Source organism: Argiope bruennichi, chromosome 11 (genome assembly GCF_947563725.1).
Source record: "Argiope bruennichi chromosome 11, qqArgBrue1.1, whole genome shotgun sequence".
NCBI classification, from domain to species: domain Eukaryota; kingdom Metazoa; phylum Arthropoda; class Arachnida; order Araneae; family Araneidae; genus Argiope; species Argiope bruennichi.
Window position 1 is genome coordinate 39,888,023 of NC_079161.1, and position 22,839 is coordinate 39,910,861.

The 22,839-nt window shown below is 31.3% G+C and overlaps 1 protein-coding gene across 1 annotated transcript in view; it reads right to left on the reverse strand.

Annotated features, from left to right (window-relative positions):
- LOC129957197 (homeobox protein caupolican-like) overlaps positions 1-22,839 on the reverse strand; it is a 102,161-nt gene that overhangs the window by 22,170 nt on the left and 57,152 nt on the right. The window contains exon 2 of the mRNA XM_056069399.1: positions 10,411-10,581. Within this exon, the coding sequence (XP_055925374.1) occupies positions 10,411-10,581 (171 nt within the window). The remainder of the gene's footprint in view (positions 1-10,410; positions 10,582-22,839) is intronic.

Below are 22,839 nucleotides of genomic sequence, written 5' to 3' on the forward strand. Positions count from 1 at the left end.
AGAAAAAGGATTTTAGTTATAAAAACATTAATAATATGCTCTGGTATTAAAGTTGTGAAATTATTATACACAATAAAGGCCAGTGAAAGCGCATCACCCTATATTTCGTTATATTTCAAATACTACGAGTGATATAATTTGTATAATCTAAAGCGAAATAATAACAAAAATGATGATGCAGTGGTGCTTTTCCATTGAAAACATGTCAAAAAAATTTTTTTCAATAGATTTATTTATCCAATTTAAATATACAATGCAATATTCATAAAACCGATGGGATTGTCTCCTCGAAACTTTCTCGCCTACTTAGTACTATCCTATAAAGGTCTTTATTCCAATCAACCGTTCAATCGGTTTCTTTTGCCAATGTTGAAATTAAAATTAAAAAAAAGTATTGTTTTATTGAACATTAGCTCTGAAGCAAGATTATCATTTCCGCTTTCTTTTCGTAGAATATACAATTTATAATATCCACGCGCAATAAATTATAGTAAATTGATTCCTTTAAATTTACAATTTTCAATCTTAACAAACAACCAGGGGAAATTTTAAATAAATGCATTCGTTATAATAAGTTTAAGAGACAAGAAAACCAATATTCCAGGTGAAAAAGCTGGTCATCAAAGAAGGCTAGTCCAATATAATGCATAGTGAAGCAGTTAGTACTATACATCGAATATTATGTTTAAAAATACATGAATGATTCTCAAGGTGATAGGATGAGTGTAGTTAAAACTTCAAAACTTAATTTCCTGTTGCTAACAACAATAGGCGGAAAATTTTGTTAGGGAAAAACAACTAAAATCCCAAATTGGCTGAAACTACCGACTAATATTATTTTCTAGAAATTTATCTATTGGCAAAATAATGTAATTTTCATTGTAAATTAACCGACAATAAAAGAACTTTATTGTAAGTTTTTTATATAAATAAATATTATTCTTGAACTTTGAACGTAGTTTCTGGCATACAAGTTTGAAAAAATACTGCCACATGTATATTGAATCTTTGTCTTATTTTGAACGCATAGCAATAAATAGCGAACAAGATCTGACATTACATACTGAATGTAAGCTTATATCGACATATTTGTACTATTTAATATTTTTTTTTGTTTCTCTTTCATAGATATATTTTCAAATAAGAGCTTCTAGTAATTGTAAAGTCTAATAAAGCTATAACAAGGAATTAAAATCTCATTCTTTTTTATATGAATTTTATATGACGGCTGTCATTTTTGATCATAAAATACGAAAAGTTAAAAATCATCCAAATGCAAAACTCTACAAACATTTCAATTCATCAAGTTAAACCCCATTTACAAGGAAAAAAACATTACAAAGGCACGAACAGCTGCTTTGAAATTCACAAACAAAAAAAAAAAAACTTTTATTTGAGTGCTTTTATATTAAAGAGAAGGCAAATGATATAAATTGTGCAACACAACCTATATATCTTCGGGACATGGCAAACAGACAATCATTCTTGAAATAACTCTTAACAAATTATGGCAAATGCAATAGACTGAAAAATAATTGCAGATAGAAAATTCTATTGAGGATAGTTTAATTTTCAAGTAATTTATCAGAATAGAATTTGAGTAATTAAAACATTGCTTCCAAAATTGATATTTTGTCATTTATTCTTGGGAGAGACTATCAAGATTCCTTGTAAGTTGAATTTCTGACCACAGAAAATCCAAGTTCAAATTTGGTGGTCTATATTTTGTAAAGAAAGAAATGACTTTTTAAAATATAGAAGAATTATTGCATAACTCAATTTCCTAAACTTCAAATCACGTAGAAAAAAAAGTTTTCACCAAATTCTGAGAATTGCAAAAAGTTTAACCTGACAAAAATTGTTAATATCAAGTACCCATCAAGAAGACGTAAGATCAAATTTCCCTGGATATGTTTTCGATAAAAGTTTAATTACTTTTAATGAAATAGAAAGATTTTTATATCATCCAAGATTAGAATATGTGTCATGTTTCTAGATAATTTAATTTTTATAAGCACATATAATTAAAAATAATCTGTTTTAAAAAGTTATTCTTAAAATTTTTCAAATCAAAAGTTTATAATTACTTTTTTTCTTTTGCTTATCACTTATGCTTTTCCAATTTATTTTGTTTATCATTATAGGTTTTTTAAAAATTTATTCCTCAACTTTAAAATCACGAAAATCTTTTTTTTAAAAAAGCTCAAAACAAATAAAAAATATACAAAAATTTAAAAAACTTATTTCAGATCTTTCACAAAAAACTAACAATATGCAATTTTCGAAACTGACTAATAATATTTTTGAGAATTCAAAGCTAATTTAAGTATTTAAAAAGTAAGCCTTTTCCTCTCCTGCATTACATTGACAAATATCATTTTTCGGACCTTTCCAGCATGAAACATCTTTTATCATGATTCTCTCTAACATCCGTACTCAAACAATCATTTCAACAAAATAAGAAATAAAATCCAATTACGAGAAACGCATTGCACTTTATTAAATGGACACGAACTGCTGTGTTAAAAGAAGAACAGGAGTTACATAAGTTATGGTTTTTCTGCAATTACACTTGAGAGGCTCTAATATTAAACCAAACTAGCTGCCTTTGGCGACCAACTTGTTCGCCAGATTACTGTCATTTTAATCTGTAATAGAAAGTATTTTTTTTAATTCACCTGGTTATTTGATACGAACTGAAAAACACGAATTCATTTGAATTAATTAAAATTATAAAATGTGTATATTTTGAAATAAAAGTGAAAGTGAAAATTCTATTAAGGAGTTAATGATTGGTAAAAGCACGTGATTGAATGCTTTGATGCATGAACTCGAACTCCAACATAACATTTAAAAACTTCTATCAAATTGAACTAAACAATATTGTTAAAATTGAGAGATTTTAACTGTACCTATTTAATGAAATCAATTTCAATTCCGTCATTTTTGAATCTTTAAATGATACAACGACAATTTTTGAGAGATAATTGTTTTGGGAGATCTTAACATTACTTTCCATAGGCCAGTCAGCTATAGCCCATCTGGTGACGGTTAAGCCTATTTTTGCGCTCGATTAAACTTTCTGTTTGAAACTTATTTCTTGGCTTCTTTCTTCTAACTAAATAGTCTATTTTGTTGATACGGCGAAATTTTTCCAAAACTTTTAATAATATTTTGCTGTTCCATCAATTAACTAAGCGAACTGTTCAGTTTTATGCAGCTATAAATACATTTAATGGAGCGGTCTAAAATTCGTACGTATTTTATTTACATTTGACTGTTGTCACTATACAGTAAGCAATAAGGGAGATTTCTGTATCAAGTACGGTAATGTTTTATATATGTTGATAAAATCTTAGAAAACACGAATGGAACGAAAGTAATTAAAAAATTACTGTTTTTCTTTTGATTTTTCATTTCAAATTTTGTCGTAGAAATTGCCATTGTGAAACTTTCAAGTAATTCTTCAATTTTAATCGCGAAACAAACACAGAACTCTCCCGAGTATCCTGCTTCCATATTATCCAGCCTAGTTTTCTTTATCGTAATTAATTGAGGAAGGCAATCCATTACATTGGCAACATTGCAGAAGCATTAAAAACGGTGTCTGCTACGATCTATGCAATATGTAACCTATATGACCTATGTGTCATAAGCAAATACAAGTTGTGACAGGAAAAGAGCAGTGTTCAGTTGGTTGTTCATTTTTTCGTTAGTGTGTAACGGACCTCTATTTTTGCCACTGTTCCTGATTATAACGGCACAGTACGTACAGGATTCGTAAACCGTTTTTTGGGTATGCTTAATGTTTTTTTAAGTATAGCAGAGTGCAGCGAACAGAATTCATTTCGAAATGCGAACAGTTTATATAATTTAACATATTGTTGCGTTGGTGTTTCTTATGACACTTGCCATGGACAAGCTCGTTGTTACGTAGACAGCGATTTTAAGCCAGTGGGGGAGCATCTCTCGGTTTTATAGTAGCGCCATATACGGCCCAGAGGATGACTTAGCTACACACACGTCACAACTCTTTTTACGGGGCGGGCTTAATTCACGCATTTCATTCACTCATCCACATATCGTAATTTAGACCTGAATCAGAGAACGATCACCCCTTGTTCCCTCGATCTTCCATTTCTCTCGACATGGAAGATTTTGTGACCACGAATCTTCGGCCGGCGGAGTTCGAACTCGCAACCTCAAGGACTCGAATCCAATGCTCTACCAACCAGGTTATCCTGGCCCACATACTTTACCATACTTCTCTCTTATAAATTCTTGCCGAGCAATATATAAACAAATATAAACCAGTAAAGAGACTTCTATTTTAACTCGACACGTTGCCGGCAATTGCTTCTATGATTCACTGGACCACGGTTGCGTTCACTTTCTACATGACTTAAGATAAATGGAGAGCTTAGTACTCAATATGAAGTGAGGAAATATGTATTGTAACAGTGAGTTTTGATATAAAAATTTTGTCTGCTGATATTGGTGGGCAAAGAAATGCGTTCACAAAACTGCTGCCTATACGGTTTTTTTTTTTTTTTTTTTTTTTTGTTAACCGGTTTGTTTTTCCGCCATTTTAGGCCGGATACTCGGGAGTGTACTGTAAAAGGAATAAAAAAGTTTTTTTTTAATATACACATTTATTTCTACATTTTTTGCTTTTATGCTTTGAATTCTGGTAATTGAGAAACTGCACCATCTTAAAACTCTGGAAATGCAAGTAAAGATTTTGAAAACCGAAATGAAATGAGAGAAATAATAAAAAAAAAAGTAAAGAAAATTATCATTTCTACTTCGACATTCCATTGACAACTATCATTTTTCAACCCCCCTTCCATCATTAAACACCTCTTGTCACAATCCTTCCGAACATGCTTACTCAAACACCCATTTCAACCCAACCTGCAGCAGAATCCCATTTACAAGAAACACGCTCCATGTTACAAAGAGGACACGAATTGCTGAGTAAAAAGAGGGCCGGACAGAATTTGTTAAAGAGTTGATTTCACTGCGATTACACCTGAGTGCTTCTAATATTAAAGAGCAGGCAAGTGACACAAATTGCGCGGGACAATCTATAATCTCTCGGAGGTTGGGAGGGAGACAATCGCCCCTTGTCATGGCTCTTAACAGTTTCATTTCGCTGCCGCAGATAACACCTGCCAACGCTGCGGCACGCCCCTCTCCTTAGGGCTGAACCATTTTTCTCGGCTTGTTATCGGACGTGTTATCACGAGGGAGATAAGGCAGGTGCATGCATTAGAAATTCATCGAAGGAGGCATGACGCGTATTTGTTTTTGCTTAATAGCGATAACGATGTGCGAATGACGTGAGGAATAGAGTGAAAAACGATTTTTGGTTGAAAAATATCGTGAATGCAGCGATAGGAAAAGAAAAAAAGAATTAAAAAAATAAAAAAAAAAAAACGTGAGAAGATGGAAATAAAATATTCGACATTGTAATCAGATGGAGACCTTTTTAAAAAACAATTTTATCTCTTATTTTAACTTTACAGTAATTAGTATCTGTTAACTTTGCAAGTAGTAGCAGTATATAAACACTTAATAACAATTCCACATCTCATTTAAAATTGTTTATGTTTAGGATGTAAAGTGGACGTCGAGATATCTGAAAGAATCAAATAATAATTAAAAACAAGCAAAGACGAAGAATTAATATTAATTTTGCGATCAGTTGAAGACTGTTTTTTAAAAGGAATTTCATTTGTTGCATTAATTTTATATTGATTAGTAACTGTCGACCTTAAAAAGTAGGATCAATATATTATACATAGCAACATTTTCATTCAACAATTTTATTTTATTTTAAAAAAATAAAATAAAATTGTTTGTTGGATCTTTAAATTTATTCCTACTTAATTTCTTTTTTATTTCCTACTTTAAATATGCAGTAATTAGTATCTGTTAACTTTGCAAGTAGTTGCTATAAATAGACACTTAATAACAGTTTCGCATCTCATTTAAAATTGTTTATTTTGAAATATAAAGTGGGTGTCGAGATATCTGAGAGAATCAAGTAATAATTCAAAACAAGCAAAAACGAAGAATTAATATTATTTTCGTTGTCAGTTGTAGACTGTTTAAATAAAGAAATTGCATTTATTACATTAATTTTATATTTATCAGTAACTGCTAATTTTGAAAGTAACATCAATATATTATCATTAGTAACATTTTTATATTGGATAATTTTGAAAAAATTAAATAAAATTGTTTTATTGGAATGGGATTTTAAATTAATTAAATCTAATGATACTCTACAAGATATTTTCATCTTGCTAAAGATAGCAATTTTCTGAAGTTTTAATCCGAAATAAAAGGAAACATTTAGTTTTTCAAGCTTTCCCCGTATTAACTTGGTTTCAAATATGACAACATTCTAATACCGCAACTTAAGCATGTTAGATGCGATTATGGCATCGCTAGAGGCTAAATAATAAATTTCTATTTAACAAGCCTTTCCTGTTGAATAACTTTTCAACACTGTGGTTTTCTTTTTCAATATGAATAGTGGCAAATATTTCATACGCGTGGAACCTATTACTTCCTCCTTAAAATCATCAAATGAAGGAAAATGAAAACAGTTTCAATAACTTTTAAGAACAAATATTATTTAAAACAGGTAAGTGAACAAATATTTTCCTATGTGCACTTCCCCCGACACACACAAATAAAAATAAATTGGCGGGTAAGGTAAAAACTCAAAAGTTTTTACCACCTCTCTAATAAATTTATCGTGCCAAAGAACGCCAATGCATGACATTGGCGTATAACAGTTACGAAATATTAATTTTTGGCATGAATTCCTCATTTTTACGGAATTTATGGAGTCAACCTTGGCTAGTTATTTGGAAATGAATCCCTGGCTTGCTGTTAATAGTAAAGAAAAATCGAATTTTTTTTTTTAATTCGTTTTTCCCAACCGATTGAAACAAAAATTTCACACAAAACTAACCTGTAGTCACAAAGCCACATACCAAATTTGATATATTTAAATCAATGAGGCTTTGAACTATCGCTTTTACATGTTTCCAAAAGTACAGACGGTCAGTCCCTTGCTGGATTTGGCTCAAAATTTTATAGATGTCTAGAATATAGATGTTAATTCTGTGCATAGAATTTTATCTATCAAAATTTGAGATCTATAAATTTGGTATCAAGACCGTTTGCCAACTTTCAATCATCTATCTCAAAACGTTTTCAAATTTTCTTTGTCACAGACAGAAGGACATTTCCAAAAATGTGGTTTTCGAGCTCAAGAAGGTCTAAAACGTGGAGATTCATCAAAATTTCGAGTTCGAATTTTTTTCCCATTGCTAAAATTTCTCTAAACTACATGTGTAAAGTAAAAAAAAAAAAAAAAAAAAAAAAAAAAAAAACGCATGGAGTTCAAATTTCCCTAAAAGTAAATCCTTTAAGGAAATGAGACTTTACTACTTTCTTTCTGCAACACATATTGGTTCAGAAATTCAAAACAACTTCACATAGTTTCACAAAAAATTATAATGACGACTTGAACTATCAATGACTATAGAAGGAAAACAGCTAAAATAGTAATTGATAAAAAGGGGAAACATTAAAAACTGGAGAAAAGAATGAATTCATTTAATAAAAATATCCTCTAAAGCGTACAATGAATGCTTCACATTTTCAAATTTAAATAGAGCGTAAAACACTAGCCAAAACTTTGCGCATCAAGGCTGTTTATCAGGGAAAATGTTTCTTCACTTTGATAATTTAACAGAAATTAGAACAAAGAGGAAAAGAATAAAATAAATTGCTTTTTAAAGTAAAATAAAAGTACAATAAACTTGCAAAAAAGCCCAGTTTTAATCAATAAAATTGGTTTGGCATCTTATTTGCATCATTTTGCATAGCTAAATTGAATAAAATATTTAACTCTGTCTATGCAAAACTTTTTTATTTACATCATTTTGCATAGCTAAATTGAATAAAATATTTAACTCTGTCTATGTAAAACTCAGCTTTAATTTCACATCAGAGTTGTAAACAAACAAGTATAATTACAAAGTAAAAAATGAAAATTGATAAAACCATCGCATTTGTATACAAATGAATTATTTCAAAAATGATTCATTCATGGAACAATTTAAAAAATACTAGATTACATATTTTAACAAAAACATATATATATTAACAAACAGTTATCAATTCATAAATTCAATATATTGCAAAGAGTTGAAAACCCGGAATTACTTAGAATTAAATCTTTTCATGTATGATATTTTCAAAGTAAAAATACTTTTATGTAAAATATTATAATAAGCAAATTTTTAAACAGCGGGTTATGAGTATTCAATACATATACACGCCCCCCCTCCACTTGGGGAGGAATACTGTAGAATGCATATATAAATTTTGCGATTAACCCTTTTTTTTTAAAGTTCATAATTTTAATTGCAAACATCAAAACCAATTTTATAAATAACACCACAAAACGTTTCGGTGTTTTTATTCTGGTATAGAGTACATTTTTCTAAATAGACATTTTGGGCGATCTCTTTTAGTTTTTAAATTTCTTTTAACGTTCTTATTTCGCCACTGGGGGGGGGGACCTGTATTAATAAATTCAGCATAGTTACTTCTCTGACTGTACGATACGCCATTTTAAATTTAAGACTTTACAGATCACCTTCTAAAATTGTGAAGAGTTGAAATCTAGAATTGAGATGCTGAGAACTACCTTCTCGCAGACAGATGGACATCCAGACATAAATCCAAGAATGTTTTTTTTTCTGCTTCAGGAAGTTATAATCTGTCAATATTCATCAAAGGCTCGAAATTAAATTTGTTGTCTCAGTATTCTGCATGCAATTGCTTCGTAAATGTAAGTTTTAAAAATTAAAAGCTCTAACTTAAAGAAATGGGGTATCTGAAATGTATCGTTACATCTTCAAAATTGATAAAAAAATTTTTAAAAAAATAGGCCGTGGTTTCTTGTATTCTTTAAAGAGAGTATCAGAAATTTTTCTGCTAATAATTCCAGAACATTTTATTTTGCGATAATATGCCCAAAGTGATTGAGAAAAAAAGCTGAAACTTCAAATGATTTCTGAGTAAAATTCCCCAATGCCTGCTAAATTGTGTCAAACAATAGAAAACTTGTCATATATTAATTAAAGAATACTATTAAGTTTCCATATATAGCAATTCGTCGACTTTAAAAAAAATTTCAATTTGGCAATCGTATCATATTTTTTAGTTTAGCCGATTTTTAATAGAAAATTGCTTAAAGGTTTGAGATATCCTTTCTTGGTTACCTCCTGATACTCTAAAAGTAAATACGTGTCAAATTTGATAGCTGGAGGTTGAACAGTGCGCCTTGTAAAATGTTTTGAACAAATTTAGTCGCGTCATACACAGATCGTATCCATTTTATTACCACATGTTTAATTTTGATACATTATAATTATGGAATAAAAACTGGTAAAACTTTAAGAAATTTTCTTACATACTCTCTAATAATGATGTTATTTGGTCTTATCCCAGCTTAAAAATTATGGACATTGAGCAAGAGAGAACGAATATATAAAAAAAAATTGTTTTTAGCCTCCCACATTTAAGTACTCGATGCTTCATAATATTATGAATGAAAACCGAATGTGTATGCGCACTCTTTTTTCTATTATTGTAGAGAGATTGGAATATAAATTTGATAGCAAAATTAAATACAAATTTCATTTATCTAAGTCATAATGGTTTTGAATTACCGCATTTACATGCTTGAGAATGAACTGATGGACAGACGGTCAATCCTTTCTGAAATGCAATTCGAAATTTAATACAAATCTGCTAACACTGTGCACTGAATTAAATACATCTAAGTCTTTTCGTTTCTAAGTTATAATGATTACATACATTCGAAAGTACCAGCCAACAGATGGTCATCCCGTCGTCGGATTTGGTTCAAAATTTGATATGGGACTTAACTTTGAGTGCTAAATTAATCCAAAATTTATCTATCTAATTCTTTACATTTTGTAATTGCTGTGTTTCACATTTCTCGGATATCCATACTGATTTACGTCCTATAAACGGATTTCTTTAAAAATTTGATAAAAATTTGCTAATTCGACATAAAGTCTATGTACTAAATGCCATGCGTCTAGCTCAAAGTGTTTTTGACTTACCATGTTCACAGACAAGCAGAGAGTTAGGTGTAATTCCAAGAATGTATTTTTTTGAGCACAAAAAACGTGGATTTTCTTTGAAATCTCGAATTCGATTATTACTTCATCGCACACGAGAAAGTAAACACAGAAACAGGTATCTTTGTTAGTTTACTTTTTTTTAACGTAAAGCTATTTTTCAAACGCTGCATAAAAATCAATAACTTTAAATTAAAAGAAGACTCACCAGTGTCGGTGCATAAAAGGGTGTCGTCGTCGGGTCGAGGTTTGGTTCGGGCTGATATGAGGTAGCGTATGAGGACAGTCGAGGATACAGCCTGGCATCGTACTGGGCATCGGGACTCACTCCGGTCCTTTCATAGCACGAATTTTGACTGGAGGAGCCGCTGATCACCAACTGCAAAGAAAAGGAAGCAAAGTTAAGTGCTGAAGTAACTATCTGCCGAAATAATTATTTAACTTTTGCGATTTAAAGAATGTTTCTCATCTGTTCCGTAATAACTCACGAGACTAAACTCTAAATAGACAACTTTTGTCTCCTGTTAATTACAATATATTCATTCAGGAAATAATAATAAACTTCCATGCTTTCACAAAATAATACATTTCTTGGAAATGGAAGCTTACTATCTTGAATATTTTCTCTTCTGTCCCGTAATAACTCAGGAGACAAAGCTCTAAATAGACAGCTCATGCCCCCTGTTAATTAAAATATATTCACTCAGAAGATAATAATAAACTTCCATGCTTTCTCAAAATAGTGAATTTTTTAAAATTAGAAGTTTATTATCTTGAATGATGTTCCATAATTTCACACGAGAGAACGCTCTAAATAGACAGTTTCTGTATCCTGCTAATTATAACATATTCATTCAGAAAATAATAATAAACTTCCATGCTTTCTCAAGATAATACTCTTCTTGAAAATGGAAGCTTATTATCTTGAATATTTTCTCTTCTGTCCCGTAACATCTCATGAGACAAAGTTCCATGCTTTCTCAAGAAAATGTTTCTTGAAAATGGAAGCTTATTATCTTGAAGGCTTCCTTCTCTGTTCCGTAATAACTCATGAGACAAAGCTCTAAATAGACAGCTTATGTCTTCTGATAATTATAATATATTCATTCAGAAAATATAGATTCTCAAGATAATAAATTTCCTGAAAACAAAAGTTTATTATCTTGTGAGCAAATATTTTGTTCGTGTTTATTTTAAAAAATATATTGCAACTTAAATAAATACTGGTCTTTGCCAACGACTTAATATAAGATGATAAATTAATCGATACTAATTTTTGTCATTAAAAGAATGAGGAATTAAATGATGATTTTAATTTAATCGAACTAGAGCTATCAAAATATTTGCATCGATTTTTCATATTGTTGGAAAATTTTCGTCCACGTGACGATATTGCTTGTTGAATATAAAAGTAGGAATAGGAAATGAGTCGGCAATTCGTATAAACTTTTTATACCTGCAAAAAAAAATTTTTTTAAGACGTACTATGCGTATCTATTTATTAACTTATTAATTTAAAGAAATCAAATAATTATATGAAATTTGATATAGAATCTGCGCTCTAGAACAATAGATTTTTATAAAATTTTATGAAAATTTTTCCCACTAAAAAGTTAGTCGTCTACATGGGAATAGTATTCAACAACATAGCAAGCAAGAACAGATAAAATTTGTATATAGTTTTAATACGGGAATCGTTGTTGTAATCTAAATTTTGGACCGAATCCGTCAAATTTTTGAATACCTGTCTGTCTGTCTGTTTGTGGATGCATGAACGCGAAATATCAGAGCAAATAAGCAAAATAAGAGAATTTTCGGTCATGTTCCTTATATCAAAATTGTAGAGATTTATCTCATTTTGGACTGTCCTTAACAGGTATATGGTCTATTTACAAACAAAAATACAGCAAGAAAAATAAATGAAATTTGGCATGTAATTCTGAGACACAAGTTGTAACACACGCACACACACATTCATTTTTATTATTAAAATTAATTATTATAATAAGTATTATTTATTATAATATTAAAAATAATTTTCAATTAAAACCAATTAATAGTAATTATTAATATTGATTATTCATTTTATTATTGTAATTTTAATTAAAATTTCAAAAAAAAAATCATTCTGAAGGGCACATTTTCATCTTCTGAAATATATCTATGACAAATTTAGTAATTCCAAGTCAGATGATCAGCTGTATAGAGCAACAAGATACACATATTCATCTTTATTATTAGTACAGATAGAACGAGTTATTAATCGCTATTTTTATATTTGAAGCTTTACTTATTTTTAATTTTATATTGAAGTATTTTATATATTTTTTAAACCTTCATCAGTGAGAGGCATGGAAATTTCGAGTATAAAATTTCCCCTCTCCTAGTCTTTCCCTAGTAAGGCAAGCTACATTTCTATTTCTTCGCTAAAGATTTTAGGACGATCGACTCATCACCATAGTAACGATTGCGATACACAATCAAGTTTATTGAGTATATGTTTTTCCTTGTTTTCTGCCATATACTCGTCACAAATATGGCCCAATTATCATTGAAACGTTTCCCAACAAATTCGCCTCTTGCGCAATATAATTACGGATTTTCGTATATCTCAACTTGGCCAATAATTTCAAACAAAATTTTTAATGCTATCTGATTATGAAAGGCTGAATTTTTAATGATATGTCATTGTGAAAGGCTATCTTTTTTTCCCTTCTTCTTCTTCTTTTTTTAAGTTTGCTGATGATTTTCTGTCATCCTGAAAGTTGAATTTTTAATTAAATCTTCCTGAAACTTTCAAACGTATTCATTAACCGAATTTTTCTACTTTTAATGTCCAAATTACTATTTTATTACTTTTTTAATTAGAAAAGCATTTTTTTTTATCAGCTGCAAAGGAACAAAAAAATGTTAATAAATTCTTTAACCACTAAATTGCCTAACCACTAAATGTTTCTTATAAGTTGTATAATTGCCATCTTAATTTAGAAAAATTCCCAAAACACTGCAATGCTGTACAGCATCAGATATGTTACTGCATGTGAAGAGGCTCTGAAACTCCGACTTAGAATTTAAATAAGAATTTACTAAAGCGTGCAATATTTAGACAATATTTTATTAAAACATAATGTAAAGAGGTTAATATCTTTATTTAAATTTTTGAATGTCTTTAATAACAATTTACAATTTTTGTCCGGGTCTCGGCTTCGGAACCGGAGGGTTTCAGGTTCGTGACCCGATTCCACAGAAGAACCGTCGTGTAAGGGGGTCTGTTGCACGTTAAGTCCGTCATGACCAAACGTCCTTCCGCTGGTGTGGTGTGGTGTGGAAAGGGGGTGCCAGCTCAGGTGTCGTCCTCGTCAACTGACCGTGGTTCAAAATTACGAGGTCCGTCCCAAAATAGCCCTAGTGTTGCTTCAAACGGGACGTTAATATAACCAAACCAAACCAACAATTTTTGTCCGATATTGATGTAAACCTGCTGTTCAAGACAAAAGGTAAATCACTGTTAACTTTTTAATTGAAATTTAATTAAAATTTTTAATTAAACGGATTTCGTTCAAAAATTTAAAAATATGATCAATGGTATATATACCAAATTTCATCTATATAATTCATTTTTTATTTAGTTATCGTATTCATATACAGGCGGTCAGACAAATCAGAAAGAACTAAAACCTGGTGATTTTTCAAAATCTCGAGATCGAATTTTTTTAACGATCACAATGTATACGAAAATGTATTTTTTTCTCGAACTGGAATATTTTTACGATTACAATACTTTATACTTCATATACTAAAGTTTTTTAAAAAGATCTTTTTCCTAACGTCTTTTTTTTTTTTTTCTTCAAAGAGCATCCGTGAACATATAACTCTACTTCAAACATGATGAATAATATCACGAAATGTATGCAGCAAACCGTTATTCACTTTTTATCAAAATCCGAATGAGAATCTATTTCCTGAAAGTACAAAAAAAAATCCCCCCCTCTTCAACAGAAAATTCCAACCCATATTGCTCAACATCATGCAAGGTTGCGTTTGCAAAGTCTGAGTAGCTCACTCCATTCTCTTAGATTTGGCAAATCAAAAAACTCCGACATAAATCCAAACGTCAGTATTCAATCAATATTCATACCAAAAACGCATCTACAGAAGGGAAAAACAAAACTCGCCTTCTTCGGAAAGTTTTCAGTGATTTGTAGACGCACTGTCTTTTTCCCTAAAGGGAAAAACCGTTTTATCACCTTCAGTGTATTTTGAAATTGGGATTGGAAGAGTAAAAGCTACCTTAGAATTCGGAATTACTGTTTTTTGCGGAATTATTGGAAAGACTGAAGTTCAGCTTTTAAATTTTGATTCCGGAAATAGTTGGAAATGTCTGACGAAGGATGAAGAGATGCTGAGTAAATATTCTTGTACTTTTTCAGATTATGTAGATTCGAAGTCTCAAAATATTCTCTCAAAACTGGACTATGAGAGAGAAAAAGAAGAACACTTTTTTTTTTTCCTTTTCAAGTAACTGGATAAAAGCATATATTATCCTTCATCATATCCCAATTGTAGAGATTTTCATCTGAACTTCTTGAAAATAAATATTGTCATAATGGATGTAGTGATACAGGAAAATGAAATAGGAAAACTATTTACAGGGTAATTAACGCTCACCATGGATTCGCTCCACAAGGATACTAAAATCCTTTTGGTTAACTGCAGGAATCTCTATTACATGTAAACGATAAAAGAAATTCATTAACAGCATTTGTAACGCCGTCAATAAAAAGGTTTTATATACAATACAAATAATGTAAAAATATAAAAATATTTGTATTTGTAATAAAAAAGGGAAACTATAAACGGGGTAATTAGAGTACCCCATGGATTCTTTGAACGAAGGTGGTTGAAATTTTAATTCAATTTTCACGAATATTAACCAGCCGATACTTAAAGATGCAAGCAATACCCTGACCTATACAGAGGCCATGCGGGAAACCAGATGGAGCCGCCGATGAGCAACCCCACATAGCACGAAAGAACAAACAACATTTGATGACATCGAACATTTGTAAACAACAAAGGACCCTCTAGAGAAAACGCATATTGGTACAGAAAAAAAGAATAGAAAAAAAATATTACATTTTACATTACATATTAAATTTTGACACATTAAAAATGCATCATAAAATACATTAAATGTAAATTAATTTTTTACCTTAGGTGAAATCTAAAGTCAAGAGCTTTGACAAAATATCCCGAATAGAAGATTTAATGACTGAAATTTTTATGAGTTCTTTGACGTCAAGAGACATCCAATTTCTTGGTCATTTGAGTCTGTGTTCTCACCATAATGCACGGGCTTTAATCACGTGATTTATAGACGCTTCTGTGGCGCCACACTGACAAATCGAACTTTTGTCAAAGAAACGACTTTGATGTACAGAAAATACACCATGTCCAGTGTATACTTGATAAAGAAAAACATCACTTTCCATTCGGTTAGCAGAAAACGTTTATAAAATGTTGATAGGTTGTTGCATCCGTGATGGAATTATGCCCTCTCTCCTGGTAATTATAAATTAGTTTTTAAGTCTCATTTCTGAGTTCGATTTTAGACTCATGGAAAGCTATTTCTTGGGTTTCTAAGTTTGAAGCTTCTTTGGCTAGTATATCTGTTTTTTTTTCATTTCCAATACACCCCTGATGAGCTCTGATCCAGATCATTTCAACCCCAAGTTCAGCAGCCGAGACGTGAAGATGGGGGGGGGGGGACTCAGGCCAAAGGAAAAATAGAAAACAATCCCTAAATACCTAATTTACAAGGGGAAGGGACGATGCAATCCGGTATAAGGAGAGGCTTTGGGGAGGGGGTGAATGTTGGTTGAGGGAAGGGAGAGGGCATACTTATGCTTTGCGGTTTTCATTTCCTTTTCCACTCCCATGGATTAAAGATAGAAAGGTAATAAAATTAGAAAAATTATGGCTTCATCATTACGTACAATTTTGTATTAAAAATATTTCGATAGCTGTAGTTGTTTGGAAGTTAGAGAATGAAAACTTTTTTTTTCTACCGCATAGATTGCATTTTAACCTAATCTTTTAAATCTCGCTGAAAAACTTTCACCTGTTGTATTCTCTTCAGACTTCTTCCTCTATTTATAAAACTTATGAAATTACAAAAGGTAATAAGGAAAGGAGTCGAAAATTTCTTTTCCTTATGACAAAACGAATATATATACTTGTAGATAGGAATTATTTTTATTTTATTTTATTATTTTTATTTTTGACACTAATCTTTTCCTGGGTTAATCCTTTCCATGATGTGTGAAAAACCGAGTAAGTGGATAAATGGTTAAGAAGCGTTTCCAATTGTTGTAAATCGAAGGACAAAAACTCTAGTAAAAGATTTTTGCTATCCATAAAAAGAAAAAAAAAATCGAAATTTAAATAACGACAACCTAATTATTTATGGGAGAGAAGATCGATCGATACTAGACAGATTCTTCACTTTTAATTAGTTCAATGAAATAGGACAATACAAAATCGAAACATAAGGCTTTAGATTCTTCCTTTGGTGCAAAAATAGTTGAAAGATGGTACAAAAAAGATGTTTACACCATTAATGGTAAAATAAATAAACCCTGTTTGTTATGGAAGAAAACTAGTATGTACAGCATCTACTAGAAACAAGTTACAAAAAAGAATTTATGAATTTTGGTACTACTGGGCCACTCAGAATCGTGATAATCACGTTGCTATATCAGAGCGCCACCATCTAAATGAAGCTAGTATTTGTGAAATTTGTCGGCGGATAAAAGTTTATTTTTATTACTGTCATGTCGAAACTAGGAGAAAAAATACTAGCTCAAATGCTGTTCTTATAAAAAGAAATCAAAATAGCAAATACATTCAACCATTGACATCTGGTCCGCAAAGTATAACCAGCGATAGTTTCTTCCATTTCGTTTTCTTCAAGAACTTCAATAATATGAAAAGAAGCGTTTTGCTTCGTTGTCTACTAAATAAAATAAGATACTCTTTTCAAACTTCTTCCGATTATCGGCTGGATTCAGATTTGATATAACACAGAAAGGTAATTTTGAAATTGATGTTTTATAGCAAGTTTCCTTTCTGTTACTTATTAAGTTTTCGAGTTATGTGTGTTTAGGAACACTTGAATCAGACTTATAGACATTCCATCATCAAAGAAATTTCATTTAAAATTTGAACAGATACATAATAGGTTTGAATGTAAAGAATTCCATCCATCTAGCTTGTTTAATTTTGAGCTCTCTAATTAATCTAGCTTGTTTAATTCACATTCGCACGTTTTCTAATGGATGAACAATAATCTCGCATACGGTTTTCTTCTAAAATTTGATAAAAACACAAAAATTCGGCAAAAATTAATACCAAATTTCATAACATTAGCTCATTACAATTTTGAGTTATCGTGTTTACAGACATAAATGCAATAATTGAATTTCCGGACTCTGGAAGTTCTAAAATGTAGAGTTTCATAAAAGAATTAGTCCCCTAGATTTTGAGAAATCGAAATTGCGAGAACTCAATTTAAGAATTTGATATCACTATTCAGATGCGTTATCTTTATACATACGAATATTTTCATCTAATATAAGTCCTAGATAGTTGTTTCATTTACTGGTTTACCATTACAGAAATTTCGCAAAAATTTAGACTAACTAAAACAAAAGGTTGATATAAGCCTAAGGTATGGCTGTAACATTGATCTGGTGATAAGATACCCTTTGAGATCAGAGGTAATATATGGGTTAGAACTCTCTATTTAATCCGTCGTTTTGAATCAAATCTGTTTATACTTAGCCTAGTGCTGAAATTTGGGAATTTGAGTGCTAATTCATGGTTATTTCTAATGGTTTCACCTTGATTAAAAAAATACGAGGTCCATTCTGGAATTTAATCTAAGCAATCAGACAAGTCATCTAAAAAACATGATATCTGTGAGAATTTCCTTGCTTTATTGATTTATTGATAAGAAAAATTTGAGAGAGAATGAATTAATTCTTTGTACTAGACATTGCTACAAAGCTAATTTCTGTAGCTACGGAGTAAGAGATATAGTATTACACAACGCCACAAAAAGTGTTGCCATTATATTCTGATAAATGAGGAAACCTAAAATAAAATTCTTGCAAGAACAATTGAGAAGGATAGTTTCCAATTAATTCACAATTTAATCAAATTAATTCAATATAAGGGTCATCTCTATTTGGCTGCAATTTAATACTTCTCAATAAGTTAGACAATAAAAGCCAAATCTTCACATGTCTTGCTAGATCATCGCGCAAGAGTTTACCACCTCTGGGTTCAGAAATTAATCTTTCTAATGCTTGCTGTGAAGCAAAAGAGAAGCCCCCTCCCCCTCATCATCCCTTAGAAATAAACAGTAACGTTCTCTGTTCTAGCAAAAAAATTGTTCGTTGTTATTTCTTTAAAAGCATTTTGAATTTTATTTCCAACAGTTTATGAATGAATATAAGTTTAAAATGTGTATCAATAAGAGAAACATTCAAACAATTGGTCGTAAGTGTCCAAACTTGTACTTTTTAATACTTGGCATATATTTTACTTAGTTTCTTTTTATATAAATTTCATACAAAATTTATAGCCTTTTATAAAACAGAAATAATTTTTTTTAAATTTATTATCTGTCTAACTGTTTGAAGAATTAGTAATTATAATTCCAAAAGCAGGGATATGTAAAGGACGGCATAGATATTGTTAACAGTCAGCATTCATTCTGATTTTTTATTTATTTTAAGAAAAGGGATCAATGTTTTAAGAAATAAATATGTATATTATGAATTAAGAGATGGGATTTATTCTTGGTCTTCTCTGTGGAGATCCCTGGATGGTTTGTTATTTCTTTCTTTTTTTCCTCTTCTTTTCCTTCCATCTTGTGCTCATGAAAAAGGTTAGATAACCCAAAATTACGGGCACCGAGGGCGGAGGATGGCGTTATATAATATTATGTCATTTTTTTAATGTTTCTACGATGCGTTTCATTTATTAAATTCGAGGACCTGATTCATTTTTATCCGAAAAAGCTTCTTCATCTTTACCTAAAAATTATTCAGTGATGTCTCAGGCTCTAGTATCTGGTAGCAGAATTGTTGATGTTTAAGTCAGTAACAACCCTCTCAATCGTAAGAATGCCCGAGCTCAGGCACCCAAGAATATTGGAATATCGAAGTTTCTCTATTAAAGGTAAGAAAAGTATTCTTTATCACCTCCAAAATCGCAATGGCAGCTTGTGTTCTTAAGAAATTGATATACAAAAGCTGATTATTAACACTTTCAACGCTACCGACGAGATATCTTGTCTTTCAGATACTTCCAATTACAGGTTTCTGTGGGCTAAAATTTGTCTCTTATGCCAGTTTCGATAGGTTGAATTTTCTAATACATATCTGAAGAATACCTTTACTTTTTTCATTTATGTAAAAATGTAATAGCCGGAAAAATTGATATTTGTCTTTCCATGGAGTTTTTATCGTCGGTAGCGTTGAAAGTGTTAATATTCTTTGAGAATTCTCAGAAAATCTCCTTGTCCCTCGAAGTGCATCGAGTGCGAGTTTCTTTGATGAATGAAGTACGCGCCACGGATTTTCAGTCAATCACATTTAACAAAAGGAAGACGAAGTTTCGGAGTAATACCCTGGCGACTCAAGCGCTGGTAGTAGCTCTGTTGGATGGTCATTTGGGAGCTTTTCAGTACTGATACAGTTAAGTGAAAATAGTATTTGTATTTAAAGATAAAAGTATCGTAAGCAAGTCTGAATTCTTTTCAGATTTTCTTTGCTTTCTTGATGAATTGCAAAAATCATAAATCTCAAAAATACGATATGTTATCTAATTAGGAGGTTTAGTAAATTCGTAGGTCAAGTGGTGGGGACTTTTCCGTTTGAAAGTCTATTTCAAAACATTTCGAAATTTCAGATTCCAATGTGTGTGTGTGTGTGTGTGTGTGTGTGTGTGTGTGTGTGTGTGTGTGTGTGTGTGTGTGTGTGTGTGTGTGTGTGTGTGTGTGTGTGTGTGTTAATTCTGAATTAATACATAATTATGGAAAAGAAATTTCTGCATTTTTTTTCTTGTGATATATGTGATTGGAATGATTAAAATCATAAATGGAATTATCTGTAACTAATTTCTTTAACAATACTGATAAAAAAAACTAATTGTCAAAGTTTCCGATATTTTCCTTTTGGATCACTGGATTGGATATCACTGCTTCAAAAACACAAAACTGTAATTATTCAAGGCTCATTTACAATCCATTCCTTCATAATCAAGGATTTTGTTAATAAGTTTATAAGGTGAAGGGAGTCCTAATGAAAACTTGAGAAATACAAAGACAAATGTATCCTTGAATAATACTGATATGGCTTTTTTTGTGTCCCACTTTGATCGGGAATCATGATTTTAAAAACCATTCTGAGTTTAATTTTTCATTCTTTGTATATCGGCGTAATCAAAAACGTACGGTGGAAACGTGAGGTCTAAACCCAATAAATCCTTGATCAGTACACATATTTTCCTTGAATATTTGAATATCCAAAAAAAAAAGCGTAACTTTTCGGTTTTTACTCTACTGACTTTTTCATGCTAGGGTTATATCTTACTTTTTTTTTTTATTTTTTTTTTTTTTTTTACATCAGTATTTTTTTTTTCTCTTCACTTCCTTCCTCGGGCACTATCTTTTCGAACACTCCAGGAATGATCAATCTTCATTCGAACGTGAGACCTGTTCCACAAGTGGGGCTCACGCTTTTAGAGCCTTTCACCCCCCTCCCTCTCGTTTCTCTACTGCTCACTTAGGTCTTCAAAGTCCCCTGGGCTGTTCGAGTGGAATCCGAATCGCAGAAACCGTTTTGTGCCATCGCTCGTTACAGAAAGCACCTCGAGAAGATTGGACAAAAAAATAATATAAAGAAAAACGAAAGAAAGGTAAAATAAATAAGTGGAGAAAGGAAAGCACAGAACATTATGTTTCGTTAGAGAGGGAAGTGTGCTGGAAAAAACGAAACGAATAAAAGAAACAAAACCGCTGAAGAAGTTGGGCAACCCCATCCAAGAAAGAGAGTATAGTAACTGCTTCAAACTACACCGCAACAAAATACTCGCTATGATTGCCAATATACTTAGTCTCTACTTTCTATATATTTAAATAATTAGCACAATCATTGAACTAGTCCTCCAACCCTAATCACTAATTTGATTTTGCCCCTTTTTTTATATTAAAGCTCATAGACTTTAGATATATCATCACAAGGCATCTGTCTCCAACCACTTTCTGTTTTCAAAAATTATCTCAAAAACAATATTTCATTGTGCTTTATTTGTGAGAATGAAGCATGAAATAGTAGTCTCCCACCCACAAGTATTATAACGATATCTCCAATAGGGTCAGTAAAAAAGTCATAAAATGTCTCCTGCCTCTACAATTCCCCATTTTCGAGTAAGGTATTCTCGACAAAGCCCTATCCGTAACAAATGAGCTAATTTTACCATTTTGTAATTATAGCTAACCCATCAGAATGTTATAGATTTATTGATGAAGTAGAATTCAAAATAATACTGTCTTTTATTGTAAAAAATGCAATGCTCCATAAATTTAACTGATCTGACAAAAATTAATACAGTGCGTTGGGCTAACAGCCATTCGTTGCTATTTCCAACGACCAGCTGTTCCTGGAATCATTTTATCCTTAATTGTTTTATGATTATTAATTATTCACTCCAACAATTTTATAACGAAAATAGAATCAAATAATGCAATTGTCGATAATCTAATTACTTCGTGAAGGACATCTAAATCCATTTGACATACGTCGATTGTGACTGAATTCAGTCTTTCTGCAGTGCTCTAATAGTTTGTGTCAAGAATTTCTTGAATAGCTATTCGTTACGATTCGAGCATTTTCGAATAGCTTAGAATTCGTTGGAGCGCTATTGTTCAGTGATTCGGTTGAGTTTCGCACAGGTATTCTTTTTAGTTTATGTAGGTGATTTGTTGTTGTTGTGGCACTTTACAAGCCCGGTGATGAACTGTCAGTGATTTCAGTTGAGTGTGCAATAGTTTCTGAAGACAAAGGCCCCTGAGCACCTAGGGCAGAAGTCTGACTTCTAGCTGATGAAGATGACACACACATTCGCTTGCACAATCCCTTTTTATAGCTCTTTCACGCACCTCATAGATATAACACAGGATTGAGAGCAACCATACCCGAACCAGGACTCGAACCTGGGATCCTGCAGGAAGACGAACTGTCCCTAGGCCAGGTCGTTGGCAGGTGGTTTGTTCTTCATTATTAGAATCTCCATTGTTATTCTATTGGCTTAAAAATTGAAGTGACGTATGCAATATTACTGGCTTTGCATTAATTTATATTACTAACCTTTTAAAAACATTCTGATTAACTTATGTTAGATATCTTTAAATTGTGGTTGCTAACCATTAACAATAAAAGCTTTAAACCATCAAAATCAAAACTGTGTGTTAATATCAAGCTTCTACTTTTCAATATATGAAGTATTCAAACCGAAATTATTGTAACAGTCCTAAAATTTTGATGAACTTTGGCAAATTAAAATTTCA